Genomic DNA, 16,423 nt, shown 5'->3' with positions numbered 1-16,423 from the left:
ACATAGCTTGCAATCCCTTCAGCAGAGTCATAATTTGGCCTCAAGTCCCAAAGCCAAGTTACAAAAGGAGGGCTCTATAATATGAACAACTGCTTGTGCCCACCAATCCACTGCCTACCCTGAGAGACGGCGGATGGTAAATGGAAGACTGTAGAACTAGTGGCTACACTACCATGGAGTGTCAGACATAGAAAACTGGACTTTTTACCAGCCTTGCTACATGTGGAAAAAAAAGAGATCACAGCCAGGTGGTGTCACCTGCATAAAGCTTCCTGGGAGGACAGATATTTATTATAGTGGAAATCCCTGCCCTTAGACTTTTCAGTGCCACATCTGCTACCTATTTCATCCCCAAAACATACTTTCAGTAAGGCTTAAGTGAGGTGCAGACACTCTGCCACCTCCCTCTCACACAGGACTATTTCATCCTAGGAACACAGTAAAAAAAAAAGGTTATAGGTACTAGGTGGCTTACTTCTATTTGTTGCCTTTCTTTCACCTCTTCTTTGGAATTAGTGATGATTAAAGTCATTGCACAGTTGCATATCTAAAGAATTTGAAGGATATGCAGGAATGTGAAGAAATACAGACAAACAAGCAAAAAGAAATACATTAAAAATTGCAAAACAAGAAAGCCTCTCCAAAGGCTGTTTGGTCCAATACCCAGCAGAAGTCAGCCAAGGTTGTCTCTTTCATTGACTCAATTACCCCAGCACACTTGTCTAAAGCCTCACCACAGCCCTAGCATATCCTTGTGGAATTTAAACTTTTATTTATCTGAATAGTACTGTTCCTAATTTTAAGTGTCAAGAATTATAACTGCTCACTGAAATAGAGAATTTTTTGGTGTTTTTCCCATACTTGTAGTAGAACAACTACACTACAAAGTAGAACAGCAGAACTTGTTATTTCAAGGCTTTAAGGTCCAAATTCTGCCTTCAGATTCACATGCACATTTTCCATCATCTGCAATGGAAACAGATGATGTGTAGCTAAGTTAAATTTGTACTCCATATCTTAAAACTATCCAGCTTTTTACCTCTCTGTACAATTTCTTTAAAAATTTCTGTAGAAATATCATTACACTCTCTATTCTTTTGTGGATTTCAAATGATGGCTTAAGACATAGTTGATGCTATTTTTCTGTACAGCTGGGATAAGATTGCTGATTTTTCTGTACTGTTGGTTTTCCCAAAATACTGAAAGAGTGCTCTATGTCAATAGATTTTACATTACATACACACACTGATAAAATACTAAAAACCTATGCTTAAAGAGGTAAAATTATGTATGACAATGGTTTTGCCATTATACTTTTGCATATTGTTGAAAACAATACTTTTTAGCCTAAACACCAGCAACATTTTGATCCCAAAAAATCAACATATCCAAAAGTTAAAAATGGCATTTAGCTGACTTCAGGATTTTTGTAGTGTAAATGAGCCTCAGGAAGCGTAATAAAAACAGACAAAAAATGCTGTAAATGGTTTTGTGAACTTATATTGATATATTTCTTATTTCTTGGTCTTGCTGATCAAGAATAAGCTAGCAGGTAAGAAGCAGCAGCCAATGTTAAGTTTGTCTCCTCCACTGTGGGAGGTCATGTTACAATACTAGTTGAAAAAATACTTTAGAACAGAATTGCTACGTAAGCCTCCCTGGGGATTTACTCTCATTAATATGTGCATGTTAAAAATGGTATTTTCAGTCTATTTTGTGTTGCCTGAGAACCATTTTTATCCTTCTAAAATCTGCATTCGTATAGTATACCCATAAGTACCTTTCATTTTTGCCTTAACACTATAAATACTGTTAGTAATACTAAACTATTTCTGTTGACTTATTTGTAGAAAGAAAAATATATTGTATGTTTATATATTCTTATAAAGCGAATTAACACTGGAGAGGGAGGTCAGAGGGGGAATAGTGTACAATCACAGCTGATATGTATTATTGAGCACAAATTCAATGCTTGAAACAAAAAGGAAAAGAAAAAAGTGTTCAGTGTTCTTTCAAGCCGTGTCAGATGACGAGTCATAGGATGCTGACACTATAAAGTTGCCAGTATTGGAGTGGCTTGCCATGGACTGGGCAGCCTGCTGGCTCAAGTTATTGCAGATCAGCACCAGCTGGTTGCTCTGAGCTTCTGAGAGGGTGCTGCAGCTCTGGTAGACACTGAAGTTAGTCTTGCGGCCAGGGATGTTCCCTTTCTCACACATTGTCTTCACCATCTTGGCAAGCTTGTTTTTCCCCAGGGCTTGGCAATTGTACCAGTGAAGTGCAGCCAAATTGACAACGGGTTTGATGGACAGGTAAAAAGGTGCATCCTCGTAGCGCATGGCCGGAGGGCGCCGCTGGGCGTACTCCTTGTAGTCCTGCACGGGGCAGGTCTGCGGGGAGTGCTGCGTGGCGTACACCCGCGAGTCTGTCCCTCCTCTCTTGCTCTTGGTACTCACATCCCCATTGTCTGGCCCCATCCACTCCAGGTACTCCAACCCAGTCTCTGTCACCCGCAGCCGGATGTCTCCCCACTTGAGGGTGGACCCATGGAAACCCGTACAGTGTCCAAACGCCTTCGTGTTGTTCAGCCATACTAGGTTCAGAAGCCCTTCAGGATTGTACCTGCTCAATAAGCCTCTTTTGCGCAGGATAAGCTCATCAGCAAAAGTGAGCTTCATGGATTTGTGTGGCTTGTTTCCTTTGCCTTTACACCTCAGCTCTATCTGCTTTTGCTTTAGAGCTTCCTGGGACCTCTTGAATTCCTTATCCCTTGTAATACTGTATCCATACCTGTGCTCTTTGAGATACCGCTCCAGTCCACACTGATAGTTGGCCAGACTGTTTGGCTCATATTCAGACCCATCCTTTTGTCTGGCGTCCACAAAGAAGGACGCAAGATAGGCATCAAGCTCTTTGCAGGGGATGACATAGATCTCACGGGTCTCAGATGGGTACTTAGAAATGAGGAATTCTCGGAAATTGCGGAGAGCTGTCTGCGTGCTGCGAATGGTCTTCTCATTCTGCTCCCTGCTGAGCTCTGCTGCTCTCTCATCCTGGTCTGGAAGAGGAAGAATGGGAGAGAAAAGAGAAAGCAGAAGCAGTGAGTTTATGTGATGCAGTTTTTCCTAAAGCAAATTTCCTCAAAAAGGAAAGAATTTAAAATCAAGTTCACAAAGAGCACTGGTAAACATCTTTACATATCTGTCATATCACTAAAAAGCCAACTTAAGTGTAACAAATGACATACTATATGATAAAAAACTAAGTGAGCTCGTCATGACACTGGGGCACAGTATTGTGCATAGAGATTTGTGGAAAGTATTGAGATTAAAGGCAACAGGCTTTTCACAACAAAGGCAAGGTAGAAAGATTTTCTGTGGATCCCAATGTTGTGTGCAAGGCCCAAACTCAGGAATAAGCCCACTCTGAATTGTTTCATTTGTGAAACCAGAGGTTGTACTAGTTACATTTTTTTTCCTACAGGAAAAAAAAAAGAGCTAAAACATCATATTTATGATGGTAATATTTATCTTTAATCAGACACAAATTTAAAGAGTGAAATAAATATAGTCAGAATGTACAGTACAAAATAAGGCAGCATATCCTATGGAAAAGACAGGTAAAATTACTACAGAGCAATGTACAATTTACAAATAAAAGAATAGTAAAAGAATAAAGAATATATCGTCAATATGTTCACATCAGAAAACATGGTAAAAAAACATGACTATACAGCCTCTCTATTTCATCAAATTGTACCTTGATAGAACAAGTACAATTGTCTTTTCATTTTGCATAAAAATCAAATTCTAGAAACAATTTTATATTTAACAGGCTATCCTCATAGATCCTTATAATCAATGTCATATCAAAACACAATATTCAGATGCTACCGCTATGATAGCTGTTACTGACAGCTGATTTTCTGGCTGATCATAAGAGAAGCATAAAAAGGAAAAGCCTTATATACTACGTGTTTTAAGGACTGTTTTCTTGACATGTGCAGACAATCTGTTTGAACAAGACTGCAGCTTACTTAAAGCATACATGTGGAACTGTCATTCTAAATGTGATAAATCTTAATGGTTTTAGAAAATTAGAAACAAAGGCAAATAAGGAAAAATTCAATTATTTAAATATTTTCTGGAATTGTATGTGGAACACTTTTTGTCTCTCTTCCACTTAACAAGCAAAAGAGGGGGAAAAATCCCAAGTTCTTTTCTGTTTGGTCTCATTGCAAAACCTATACATTCTGGCATCCTTTTAGCAGTGCCATAGCAGCCCTCACCAGGTGTCTCCCACCCAAGATACACACACAAAGTGATACGAGACCAGGTGAAGTTCCCTTTCCTCTCTGCCAATCAGGTCAATCTTATGGCAGGCTGTGTAGCACACCCATGGCTTTGCACCAGTGTTCACACACTCCTCTCTTCCCTGCAAGCCAATTAACAGGGGAGAAGGCAGCAGAGAAAGGAAGGCAGTCTCTCCTTCCCTACCTCACCTTCATGTGGTGCCAGAAACACTGGTGCAGAGCTGTGCAGCTTCTCCTTCCACCAATCTACAGAGTTACCTCTCAAGAAAGTTCATCCCACCACCTCCATACCACACCTGCAGACAGAGGCACAGGGAATGACTTGGTCCAGGACTTCCCAGGACAGAAGAAGGACTGAGCTTGTAACCCTCAAGAGCAGGTCCTGTGTCTTCAGAGAGATGCATCCTGCATCCACACCACTCACCCAGGTTTCTCAAATCCTCTGCAATGTACAGAGAAGCGGGCATCTGCAACTGAGGCCTTTGGGGGTTTCTGTAGGCAGGAAGAAATGCTGCCACAAAAAACTGAGGTTTGCTTGAACTGTGCTCCAGGGGAACAAGAAAGGTCACCTGCCTGATTCAGAAACTCATTTTAATGCTGATGTCAATATCAAAGAGCTCCTTGAAGCCTGCAGTGAAGCCTCATGCTCTAGGCAATGTACATAATAGATCCTTTTAGTGTGGCTAGATGCAGGATGGAAACAAAGAGACAGCCCTGTTCAAAGCTCCAAAACAAACATTTACTCTGGTATTTTGTTCACTGCACCCACCACCACTTCTTATAGAACTGTGTAAGTAATCATTGCTTTGACTGACAGCCCACATCCAAAGTTCTATTTCAATATAAACAGCACATATAATGGCTCAGTTTTATAAATGTCATCAATCACTTCTTCTTAGAGGATAGCCTGTCACAACACAGCAGTGACACCCAGTCAGTCATTTATGTTACAGCATCTTTCCTTAATCTGCAAAGGAAATTGCCCTATCTGCAGCTAACAGTTATAAAACCCATGCTGAATTAAAGATTCCCCCAACTTACATTATGAAAACAATACCCCAGAAACACTGCGTTCCTGCACTGGCATGTTGTGTGCTACTTCACAAGGCAGGTGGGAAATATTAAAAAAGAATGGGTCAGGTTTTCTTGCAGCCACATCAGGAGAGCTACCTCCACTTTGGCTGAGAATCCAGGCTGAAGTAGTAGTAATAGATTATTCTCTTCCTACGAGACCACTCAAATATTGGTGGGGTATCATATAGCATGGCATAAATGTGGGGAGTTTCCCATGGAAGAGTTCCTAGATGTTTCCTTTGTCTCACTTTGCTGATCTTGCTGAATAAAGATCAAAGTTCTTTTTAATGTTCTGTGGAGGTGGTGGAAACTACTGTAAACACTGGTAGGGATCTACATTAGTTCCTTGACTACTGCAAACATAAACCTATTTGCTCTTGAACCTCTACTACTCAGTGTATCATCAACTCTTCAGTGTGCATGGGTTCCAAAAGTGGGTAAAAGCACAGAAAAAAAAGCCACCAAGTGCTCCTAGAGAACACCTCGATATCAGAACATCCCCAAGCTGCAGACTGATGTGGGATAGGAGAATGAGGAGGTGTTACATATGCTTTCACCTTTCTTATAGTCTTCTGTATGTCTCTGCTGTTAGGCTTGAGGAATACAAATACTCTCATGTAACAGCCTAATTTCTCTCAGCTGGTTGGTCAGAACCAATCAACCAAAATTTATTGTCATCACTGATCTATGAAGCCAAGCTATTCTTAGTGTCTTTTCCTTGTCATAATGCAGTATTTGGAACTAGTAGTGCTGTTACCCCTGTTTTACAGATTACAAGCAGAAGCATAAAAAAATGAATTGGAGATACATTTCCTGAGGTTCTTCTCCCTCAGCTGCATCACTGCACAAAGGACCTGGTTTAGCTCTTGTGTTTCTTATCATATCCCACACCACAGTTTCCTTTCCAAGAAAACCAGAGTGTGGCAGAAAAAGACAGTAAAACCCACCTTACTTGGGGGGTCCAGGGTAAACTCCCAACTATGAGTTTGAAAAAGTAATGAGTACTTAAGATGTTCTAGCTCAAATGAAGTGAAAGAGATAAAATGACCAGGCAGAGATTAAACAGACAACCTAGTGGGAATGGATGTCCCAGCCTAGCCCACAGCCATCAGATGATCTCTCCCACAGAGGAACGGCTGTTTTCTGATCTTTTCATAATCTGATTTTAACACAGCCAAGACTTAATATTATCAGCAGAGTTATCAAACTCAGGCTTTTTTTAATTTCAGCTCACACACATACACACACTTGGGTTCCCTGAAAAGGACATAACCTCTGTAATTACATGTGGCAGGAGGAAAGGCACTTGCTTTCATGACAGACAGATACAGATGGTTAATGTCCAGAGGGCATTTGTACATCAGAGAGGGAGTCACAAACCTGAGTTATTATTGCAAAAAGTCTTAAACTCTGCATATGGTAAGCAGTGAGATGTCACAGATGTACATTAAAAGTAAGGCGGGTTTTCTTGGTGGTAATCATGTCACCAGCTGAAGTCTTCTCTGCCAAATTTTTGTCCTGCCTAGGAAAATGCCTCTGCAGCAGGCCTGCTTTCACCAATATGCTTTCATACAAGTGAAAAAGCATAGTTAACCTCACACAAAGCACCACATATCTCTATTCCGGAGCTAAGTGCCCTCTCTCTACTCCCCAGCACCTTATAGGTTGGCTCTTGCCCCTGTTTTGCAGTTACTGAAAAGTAGTGATATTCAACTTTTGGGCCGTGGCAATATGCAGGCCATTTAAACCGTTCAAGTAAACCACAGCCTGCTCCTACCTGTTTCTCCTGTTCCTTCCTGTTTCAAGAAGGTATCTATAGGAAAACAAAACTCTCAAATCTACAGTCTCAGTGAGCAGAGGTCACACTGTTGTGCAAGGGAGTTATGGCCAAGTCACAATGCAGAACAGCTGTAAGAGCCTCTGACAAATGTGCCTCCCTGGAAGTTGTGCTATTGCCTCCCTGTCAGAACCAGCTAAATACCACTGTCATACCATGGCATCCTGGAATATTAGTACTTGTTCTGCATGCCAAACTTAAAAAGCTGACAACTGGTTTTCACCATATCACAAGAATAAACCAGTGGATACCATTCTCATGTCATGCTGCCAAAAATGAGGGTGAGGATAAGAGCAGAAGGTGTCCTAAACAGCAGAAGTGGCTCTAAACATTTGCAGAAACATCTTGAGATTAAGTAGAAGAAATTGCTTCTGTATTTTTTCTTGAATTTCTGCCCTACCCCTCTGATGTTACTAAATTCTGTTTAACAAAGTTCCCTGTTCCCACTATATAAACTCTATTTTAACATTTAAAATGTAAACTCTAGTTTACCATTTTCAGAAAAGGCTTTCATTAGCATGTAAAATCTGTAGTATTAGAGAATTAATTAATATCCACTTATGAAAGACACTCTGTTTTTGGCAAAATATTATACTTCTATTCAGTTAACCTCCTCCAATGAAATTATCTGGAAAATGTTTTACGATTCTAAAATTATAAAGCTTTAGATTATATCAAAGGAAAAGGACATGGACTGCAAACAAACCGAGTATGGGAATATTTAGTCATTGGTATCTCCATGAAGTAAAGTCACTAAAATAGACTTTAGTGACCTGTACATTTTTTGCAAGGTCTGATAGAATGGCCTGATAATGAATACCCATTGAGACACTGCAGCTGATTTCCAGTTTGTTCTCTCTTTCAGAGAGAACTGTGTGTTCTCACAACAGCTTCAAAAGATTTGAGATGCAGTTTGACTGCTGGCAAAGCCAACAATAAAATACAGATCGATATTAATGGGACTTCTGCACAATTCTTAGATGTCAAAAAATCTGTAGCTATGACAAGGGATTAAGAAGTTATGTTCTGCTTTGACTAACTGTGTCACCAGTTGTTTTTGGGGTTTTTTTTTTGCAGTGGATAGAGCAATTGATAATGAGTGCAAAACAGCAGCACCTGGGGAACAAGGGCTCACAGTTTTTATGAGGCTACATTCCTTCTCCACCTGATGCATGTGACAACTGAGCCATTCCAGCACAAAGGTTCTAAAAATACATTTTCTAAATAAAAAATGTTCCTGTTGGTTCACTTCATCTAGTTGTCTGGTTTTGGTTTCATCATGGTAGTGGAAAAGAGAAGTGCTGCATTCCAGTTTTACCTTGCATTTCCCTTCTTCCACTGAACAGTTCAGTGGCATTTCTGTGGTTATGAGGCCATACAGTTTCCTATCTCCTTTTGAAGCTGTTCTGCGATGCACTGGCATGAACTGCTGCAATGCAAAATGGGATGTATTTCCTCTGTACCCACAGTGGATAGTTAGCCAGATTCAACCTCCATTTGACAGGAAGAAGTATACCAACTCCAGCTCTACCAGGCTTGCCCAACACTGCTACAATGCACAGCAGGGTGCTACAGCTTGGACACAACATGGAGAACATCAGAAACAGAAAATGTTTTCAGAAACTCATATATCTGGTATTTAGATGATGTACAGGCATAATATACTCAGCTGGCAGCTGGACTGGAATCTGCTATTTTATCTGGCACATTCCAAGTCAGTCACCTGGCCTGTAACTAACACATCTCCTGGTTTACCTGCCATGCCTCATCCCACTCTTATTTCCATAGCTACTATCTTTACAGGAGGTATATAGAAATAAATTATTTGGACCTTTATATAATTGATATTCAGGGACTCAACTACTCTTCATAGAGGTGGAGGATATAAAAGCCACACTTAGAGTCTTCAATACAACAAACCCAAAACCATTAGAAAGCTTTAAAAAAAAAAGTGAAACTCCATCCTTTCAAAATAACTGACTAAACTTCCTTCAACAATGTTCAGTTCTAAGATGTAACTTCTATTCTTTTAGAGCTCAGGTTAAACAAATCAGGTAGTTTGGTGAAACTGGAGTGCTGCTGGAATTGGTAAGTGGGAAAACATTACCTATAATGTGAAGCTAATGTCAGCTGTATGTTAAGCATGCATCTTTGTATTCAGCCATATAATATTCTAATAATTTCCAAAGAGTTAATGGCTAACACCATTAGAAAACTCCAGGTACTGGTTTCAGTTTAAAGCTACAGAAAAGAGACACCTTTTGACAATTATTTTCTTCAGATTTAATATTTAACTCTGGAAAACAGATTTATTTTTTTTTAAACCTAGGACTTCTTAGCAACATAAAGAAAAGTTGCCCTTCCAAAGTATGTTAGTTACTTAATGCTTTATGGCAGAAGCAATTAAAGGAATGACGGTAATGCTCTATACTACACTGAGAACTGGAAGATGGGTGATGCACAGCAGAAGGGATGCACTCGTTTTCAAAGAGGACCTGGCTCAGCACCACTCTAGAAAGTGTTGCATACATATATATACTCAGCAGAGTATCAGTTTTTCTCCCAGGTAAGTTTCCAATTCCACAAAGCATATTTTAAGTGTGTTCTGGATTGGTGTCCCTATACTTAAGTATCTGCTTATGTAGAAAACAACTGGACAAAGTCATTATCTGTATAGAAGGTGGAACTGAATAATATTTATATGTATACAGTGACTTGATTCAAAAGCTGAAAAAAGGAAAGAAAACAAGAAGAAAAAACCAAAAATGAGGAGAGTAAAACCATAAGATGTGAGACACACTTCCTTTATTAAGTTTATAGTTTGAAAACTATACCATTCTCATGGCAAAAATATCCATTTCTGGCATAACAAAATCAAGAGTCTACATTTTTGTAAAGTTTTCCATCTTTCCATGCTCCTACAGAAAAAGCCAGATTTATAGATGTGTAAGCAGATCTCAGAAGCAGTGACTACTCAGCCAGAAATTTAACTACTGGGTTGGTTTGCACAAAATCACAGGTATAAATTTATATAATTTTGGAATATTTGGCACACTGGAATTTTGTGCATCTCTGCAGTTGAAAGCCCTGTGGAAGAAGAATGAGAAATAGGACCCTTTCAGTTCAGTCTTCTCTGAGAAGAATTTTTATGTAAAACATGCAAAACATGCCACCTCATATCACCAAAGGCTTAGCATGTTTCCAGCTACAGTGTACCACCAGCTTTAATGTCATCACATTTAACAAAAACCTTTAATAAGCACAGCTGAGAAAGCAATGCAAGTGGTCTGGAAGGAATGAGCCAGGGCTATGAAGTTTGACTGCTTTTGGTTCACTCTAGACAGCAGCTGAGAAGCAGAACTGGGAAATATGGGAGAGAAATAAAGATGAGGGGAAGAGAAGAGAGAGTAAGAACAAAGGATATGAAAGAAAACATAACACCAAAGAGAGAGATTAAAACCAGATGAGAATCCTCATCATCTGAAATCTAATTTATATCAGTGTTTCAAAATGAGTCAGTCTAACTGGGGCAGCAAGCAGAGAAACAAAGAAAAGAAGAATGCAATAAATATTTTATTACCTTAATCATAATAAGCTGCACTTTAAGTCTTGGCCAAAGCATATTCTTAAATCAAGCTGAGAATGTGAGCAGTTTCAGACTTAAGAGCATGAGGCCCACATGACTGTAATTAACATAATAAATCATACTGTCAAAGCCTCTACACATACTGACAGCACTTGGTTGATATATTGCTTATTAAAGACTGCAGACATTTTTCCTCTATTTTATTAAAGTGTCACTGGTAGTGAATAAAAAAAGTACCCCTTTATATTCTGTCTGAACTATCTACTAGTTCAGCCAGAAGAAGACGAAATGTGGTGGCAGGTCATGCCATTTACTTCTGGTAATAGAGATTGCAGCACATGCACCCCAAAGAACAGCATTTCACTATTTTTTCTCTTACCATCTTTAACTAAGTAAAGTACTTCAATTGGCTTGTTAGAGATCTTGATGTATCATTTCTGAAATTCTCTGTTGGTGATTTTGCTCAGCCAGACCAATTTGTTTTTACCTTTCACTGTACATTGTCCAGTAGAAGTGAAGCAAGCTAAAAAGGGCATAAATTCTATGAAGAGCTCACAATTTACAAACCCGCATAAGGAATTTCCATGCACACTTTAAACACACATATTTCTTTTGTCTTCACTGGCTCAAAAAGCAGTATTTGAGAAGCAGCTCTTCACACAGTTCTCCAGAGAGAATGAAGTCTAACACTTCAAGTGAAACAGCTTCTAATGTAGATTTTTAGCCTGCTTTTCTGTTTTGTGCTGAGTTCTCTCCTCCTCACACTCTATAAAAAATGACAACTGAGCTTTATTTTAACATTTACAAACACAACTGTCATCACATTAAAGGGATGGAAGTTTAAAATGCAAAGGTCCTACAAGACTGGGGAAGACTCAAAGCTGGGCAGAAGGCAGATAGATGAATACATGGCAGCTTTTGGACAGATAGCCCTCAAGCATTAGATACTGTGATAGGCAGCTGCTCACACACCCTGGTTGACCGAAGACTACTTTATTCCAAACTAGCTATGGCATGCCCCGGCATTGGCCAAGACAAAGGCTCCCAGAAGGTGCAGGAGCAGCTGGAAATTTTGCACAGTGAGGAGACAAACCTGCAAGAGCAGCACATTCATGAATAGCCAGATTATTGTTCATGGCACAATTAATTTCTTTCTGTCCTTGAATACGCGTTTAAACCTAATTTATCATAGTTTGACTGAGTAAATATTTAGTCACATTTTGCAGCTCTACTTGAGAAAAGTCTCCTTAAGTAAAATGATGAGTTTCAGATGTTTTCTAGCTATGTACACACTCAGGAGAGTATACACAAATTACATACCTGTCTGCTGCTCAGAATATTGTTATTATTTCTCTTCTGTATTTACACTGTCAAAAATTTCCTGTCAGGATTGTTATTTCCATTAAAATAATTTGTTTTTCTATATAGGATATGAACAATCAGTTCCCCTGCTACTGAATGAGTTCATATCAAAACTGACACAGAACAATTAATATAAGAGATGACATGGGGCATAGTTTAATGGATATAATTGTGGATGTGTTATACATGTACATGGCTATTTTAATACACACCAGCACAATAAACAGTCTGATCTATTTAACAATTCTGTAAGTGAATGGTAATGAAACAAGTTATTGTCAGACTGTAAGTTTTCTGAGGATTATTTTAAATTGGATGAGAGGGAAACAGAGGCATAAAGCAAATTCTTTATACAGAGTGGAAAAACAAAATGTAAATTTGCTAGCAAAAAAACAAAACATCTGTCAGCATATAGGCATGAATACTGTTCTGTAATGCTAGGAATAGTGCTCCATTCTGTTATTTTCTTTCCTTGGATTTACAGTCATAAGAGAAATGAAGTCCCAAACAAATGGCAATGCTCCATCTGCCAAGAGCAAAGGACAGAAAGAAACTCCATAAGCTGGCACATCAACATGGCTGAAGGACAAAGCCCATAACAATCAGGCAAGTGCTCCAAGCTGTGGACAAAATGAAATTCTCCCATAAAAAACCATCAATGCTTCTCTGGCTCATTCATATTGCTATGCTTGACCAGTCACTATAGGAAAGCACAGATTAGGCACATACCCAGTGAAAAGAGAAATGAGTGTAAACAGAAAATCAAAACAAGCTGTTCAAGGATCAGAGATGAGCATCCTTATTTTTCACAGGCTTGATCTTTGGGTACAGTTTTCCTGATTGAAATAATACAGCACATTCATCTGTTGCACTGGGGTGATGTGACCTGGGGTAGAATAGCTCAGAAAACATTTTTTCCTTCTCTGAACAAAACAGAAGATCAGCTTTTTTCTTTCATTTTTTTCTTTCCCAAGTACAAAACAGAAAGCAATGATTAAATATTATTAATCCATTGTTGTATGGTTTCAAGTGATGTTTTCATCATGAAGACCTATGAAGTTAATGAAAAGCTACAACAGAGCACAGTGTCACTGTAACAGTCACTCACAGTTTAATCAACAGGAACACATGTAGAATATCTCTGTGTGTATGTGCATTTACTGGTCAATTAGAGTTAAAGGGATTAACAGGTATATATTAGAAGTAAGATGCAGCCAATGCACTTAATGTTCAATGTATAATTAAGCAAAGTTTTAATATTGCAAAGCTTTAATCAGACTCAGCAGGGTCCTCAGCAGCACTTTTCAAAAGACATGTATACAGGAAGCCCTGACTCCACTTCCACCATGGGCAGGATTCAGTAGGAACCATGACCCAGGAATTGCTGTGTCTAAGACAACATTTGTGTGATCAGCAGCATCCTTCCATTTTTAAAAGGCAGCATTGCTGGGCTCCAGAGAAAAGTAGACTTATTTGGGAAATGAAAACGCAGCTCCACCACACTGTTCCACAGAGGACACCAGCCACATTCAAGCTGTCCAAAACAACCAGTACTGAAAGCAGCTTTTCTGTGACCATTCTGTGGAGTGCCCCAACAAGAACAAGTCATCAGGGAAAGCAGCTATTCCACTTTCTCTCTCTTAAGGCTTTGATTTAATAGCCTGTTTCAACAGTTCCTGGAATGGGCATATGCTTCATTTAAGCATACTTTATCAAAGAAAGATAGATTTCATCATGTTTCACTGTTTGAAGGATCTGAATGTTTTAGCAAGCACTGCTCTGTGCTGTGCCAGTCATGATAAAATACCTAAAATATCATCATGCTTCTGTTTTCTTTTCTGGAAAAATTCAAACAAGGATTTCTGTATTCCAAATTTTTCTCTTGCTTAGAGAGATTGAAAATACACTCAGATATTTTTACTGATCTGTTTCATGCTCAAGAAGATTCTAGGTTCACTGCAAGCACAAAAAAAAAAGATGACATGACACAAGAAGACTCACTAAGAGGGATATAATTTAGGTATGAAGAAAATGGAAGAAATGAGTAGTCACTGCATGCTGGCTTTACAGAAGAGCTTATGCAAAAATGCCACACTTCCATCACTGAGACAGGTGAAAACAGCTCTCCTCAAGGGCTACCGCTATTAAAACCTTAGATCTTGAATACAAATGTGAAGTAGTCCTTTTGTAGGTATAGAATCATTGAATCATAGAATTGTTAAGGTTGGAAAAGACCTTTAAGATATCAAGACCAACCACTCACCTAGTGCAATCACCATGTTCACCATTAAACTATGTCCTCAACACCATATCCACAGTTTTTGAACAGTTTCCCAGGGATGATGACTCTACCACTTCCCTGGGGAGCCTGTTCCAATGCTTTACAACCTCTTAGATGATGAAATTTTCCCTAATATTCAACCACAACCTCACCTTGTGCAGCTTGAAGCCATTTCCTCTCATCCTGTCACTTGCCTGGGAGAACAGATCAACACCTACCTGGCTGCCCAGACTAAACAACCCCAGTGAAGGAACCCCAGGTCCTTCAGCTGCTCCTCATCAGACTTGTTACCCTTCTCTGGACATGTTCCAGCACCTCAATGTCTTTCTTGGAGTGTGGAACCCAAAACTAACCACAGGATTTGACGTGTGGTCTCACCACTACCCAAAACAGGGGAATGATCACTTTCCAGGCCCTGTTTAGCCAGCCTCACACAAAGCGGAAAATCACTCTCAGAAAGTGTCCTGATCTAAATCATAAAGACTCGTGTTCCCTTTTTCTCCCAGCATCCCATCTGAAGTACAAAAGTAAAGTGAGTACCTGAAGCTTTTCCAGGGTCAGCATCTTTCTTGGCTCCTGTGTTGCATCTCCTCTGCAGATCCAAATCTGACCCTACCTTGTTTCTCTTTTTCTTAAAGACTCACAAATCATAAGGTGAAAATAGCTCCAAAATGAAACAACGGCAAAGATCACACAAAGGAACTGATCTCTGATCAAAAGCACCATGTTAAATAATCTATTTCCTAAAATTAAAGTGATATTCAGTACTGATGTGTCCAATTTTTTTTGTTGTTTTTTTTTCCTTTATGTTTTCAGGACAGCTAGAACCAGCAGAGGCATTATTTTCTTCTTTTATATAACAGTATCATAAAACAGAGCACTTCACACAAAACAGTTGCCTATGTAAGACACCCTACAGAAAGGGACAACATAGCATCTCAATTATATTGGTTTGCAAAAATGATTGTTTTCTGCTTTTCATTGTGTCTTCTATTTTTTTGCTTTTCTGTGTTTCACATTAGGGTAATGGGGGACAGAGTATATTCCTAGGTCTGAAATGAACTGTGATGCTCCAGTACACAGCCATTCATTGAAATGGGCAGTTTGTCTTCTGGTATCACACACCATGTTCCTTAATACTATTTGTGCTGTGGTACTTAGAATGAAAAATATATATTGAAATGAAGAGTTAATAATTCTCAGTGATGCAATTCCTCAATGCAGAACTCCAGTGAATATTCTCAACTGTTTATCAGCTGAACTTGGCATGCTTTACAAAATTAATCCTTAAAAACATCTCCCACACCAATCTACTTTCAGCATGAATACTCATGAATGGTTTCCTCCAAATGCATACATCTGTATCTATATCTCCAGTAAGACTGCTGCAAGGAGATGTCTCTTTGTGCTGTAGTAGTTCCACTCAGAGGAGGTCCATGCTGAAAAGAGGAAACAAGCCTTGACATCAAGGAAAGCATCATCCTAATCTTTTGCATGCATAGCTGTTGTGATAAACACTTAGTATTTAGGACAACCTCTGTGTGACAAAGTCCATTGCTGCTTATACAAAAGCACTGGCATGAGCTTTCTGTGTCTGAAAGGAATTTTCACTAAAGAAAATACATGTGAAAGGTAATTGATACATTTCTTAATCACAGTGAAAATCTAAAGATATTGTAATAATTTATGAGTTTTAATTTATGTGTTCTTCTGCAAACATAACAAACAGCTGTAGGAACAGCTGCATAAACAACTCTTGTATTAGAGTTGTTAGTACTATGGGTTCATTTCTTTTTAAAAAGTTTGTTTGTAATGCTGCACACCCAGATGATAAAAACAATTACACAACTACTCTGCCAAGGCTAAACTTGTTCTCTTTATGCTACTGTCCTGCTTTTAAACAGAACTCTCTTGTAATATTATAAAGGTAAATAATCATTACCTAGACTTCTAGAATAAAGATGTCTAGCT

The 16,423-nt window shown here is 39.0% G+C and overlaps 1 protein-coding gene across 5 annotated transcripts in view; it reads right to left on the bottom strand.

Moving 5' to 3' along the window:
- Positions 1–302: 302 nt before the first annotated feature.
- The window catches only part of KIAA1958 (KIAA1958 ortholog), a 69,332-nt gene continuing 53,211 nt past the window's right edge, over positions 303–16,423 (bottom strand). For all 5 annotated transcript variants that reach the window (XM_053931516.1, XM_053931517.1, XM_053931515.1 and 2 more), the window contains one exon: positions 303–3,058. In XM_053931516.1, the coding sequence (XP_053787491.1) occupies positions 2,013–3,058 (1,046 nt within the window). In that variant the 3' untranslated portion in view covers positions 303–2,012. The remainder of the gene's footprint in view (positions 3,059–16,423) is intronic.

Source organism: Vidua chalybeata, chromosome Z (genome assembly GCF_026979565.1).
Source record: "Vidua chalybeata isolate OUT-0048 chromosome Z, bVidCha1 merged haplotype, whole genome shotgun sequence".
NCBI lineage: Eukaryota > Metazoa > Chordata > Aves > Passeriformes > Viduidae > Vidua > Vidua chalybeata.
This window is presented reverse-complemented; position numbering and strand designations above follow the sequence as displayed.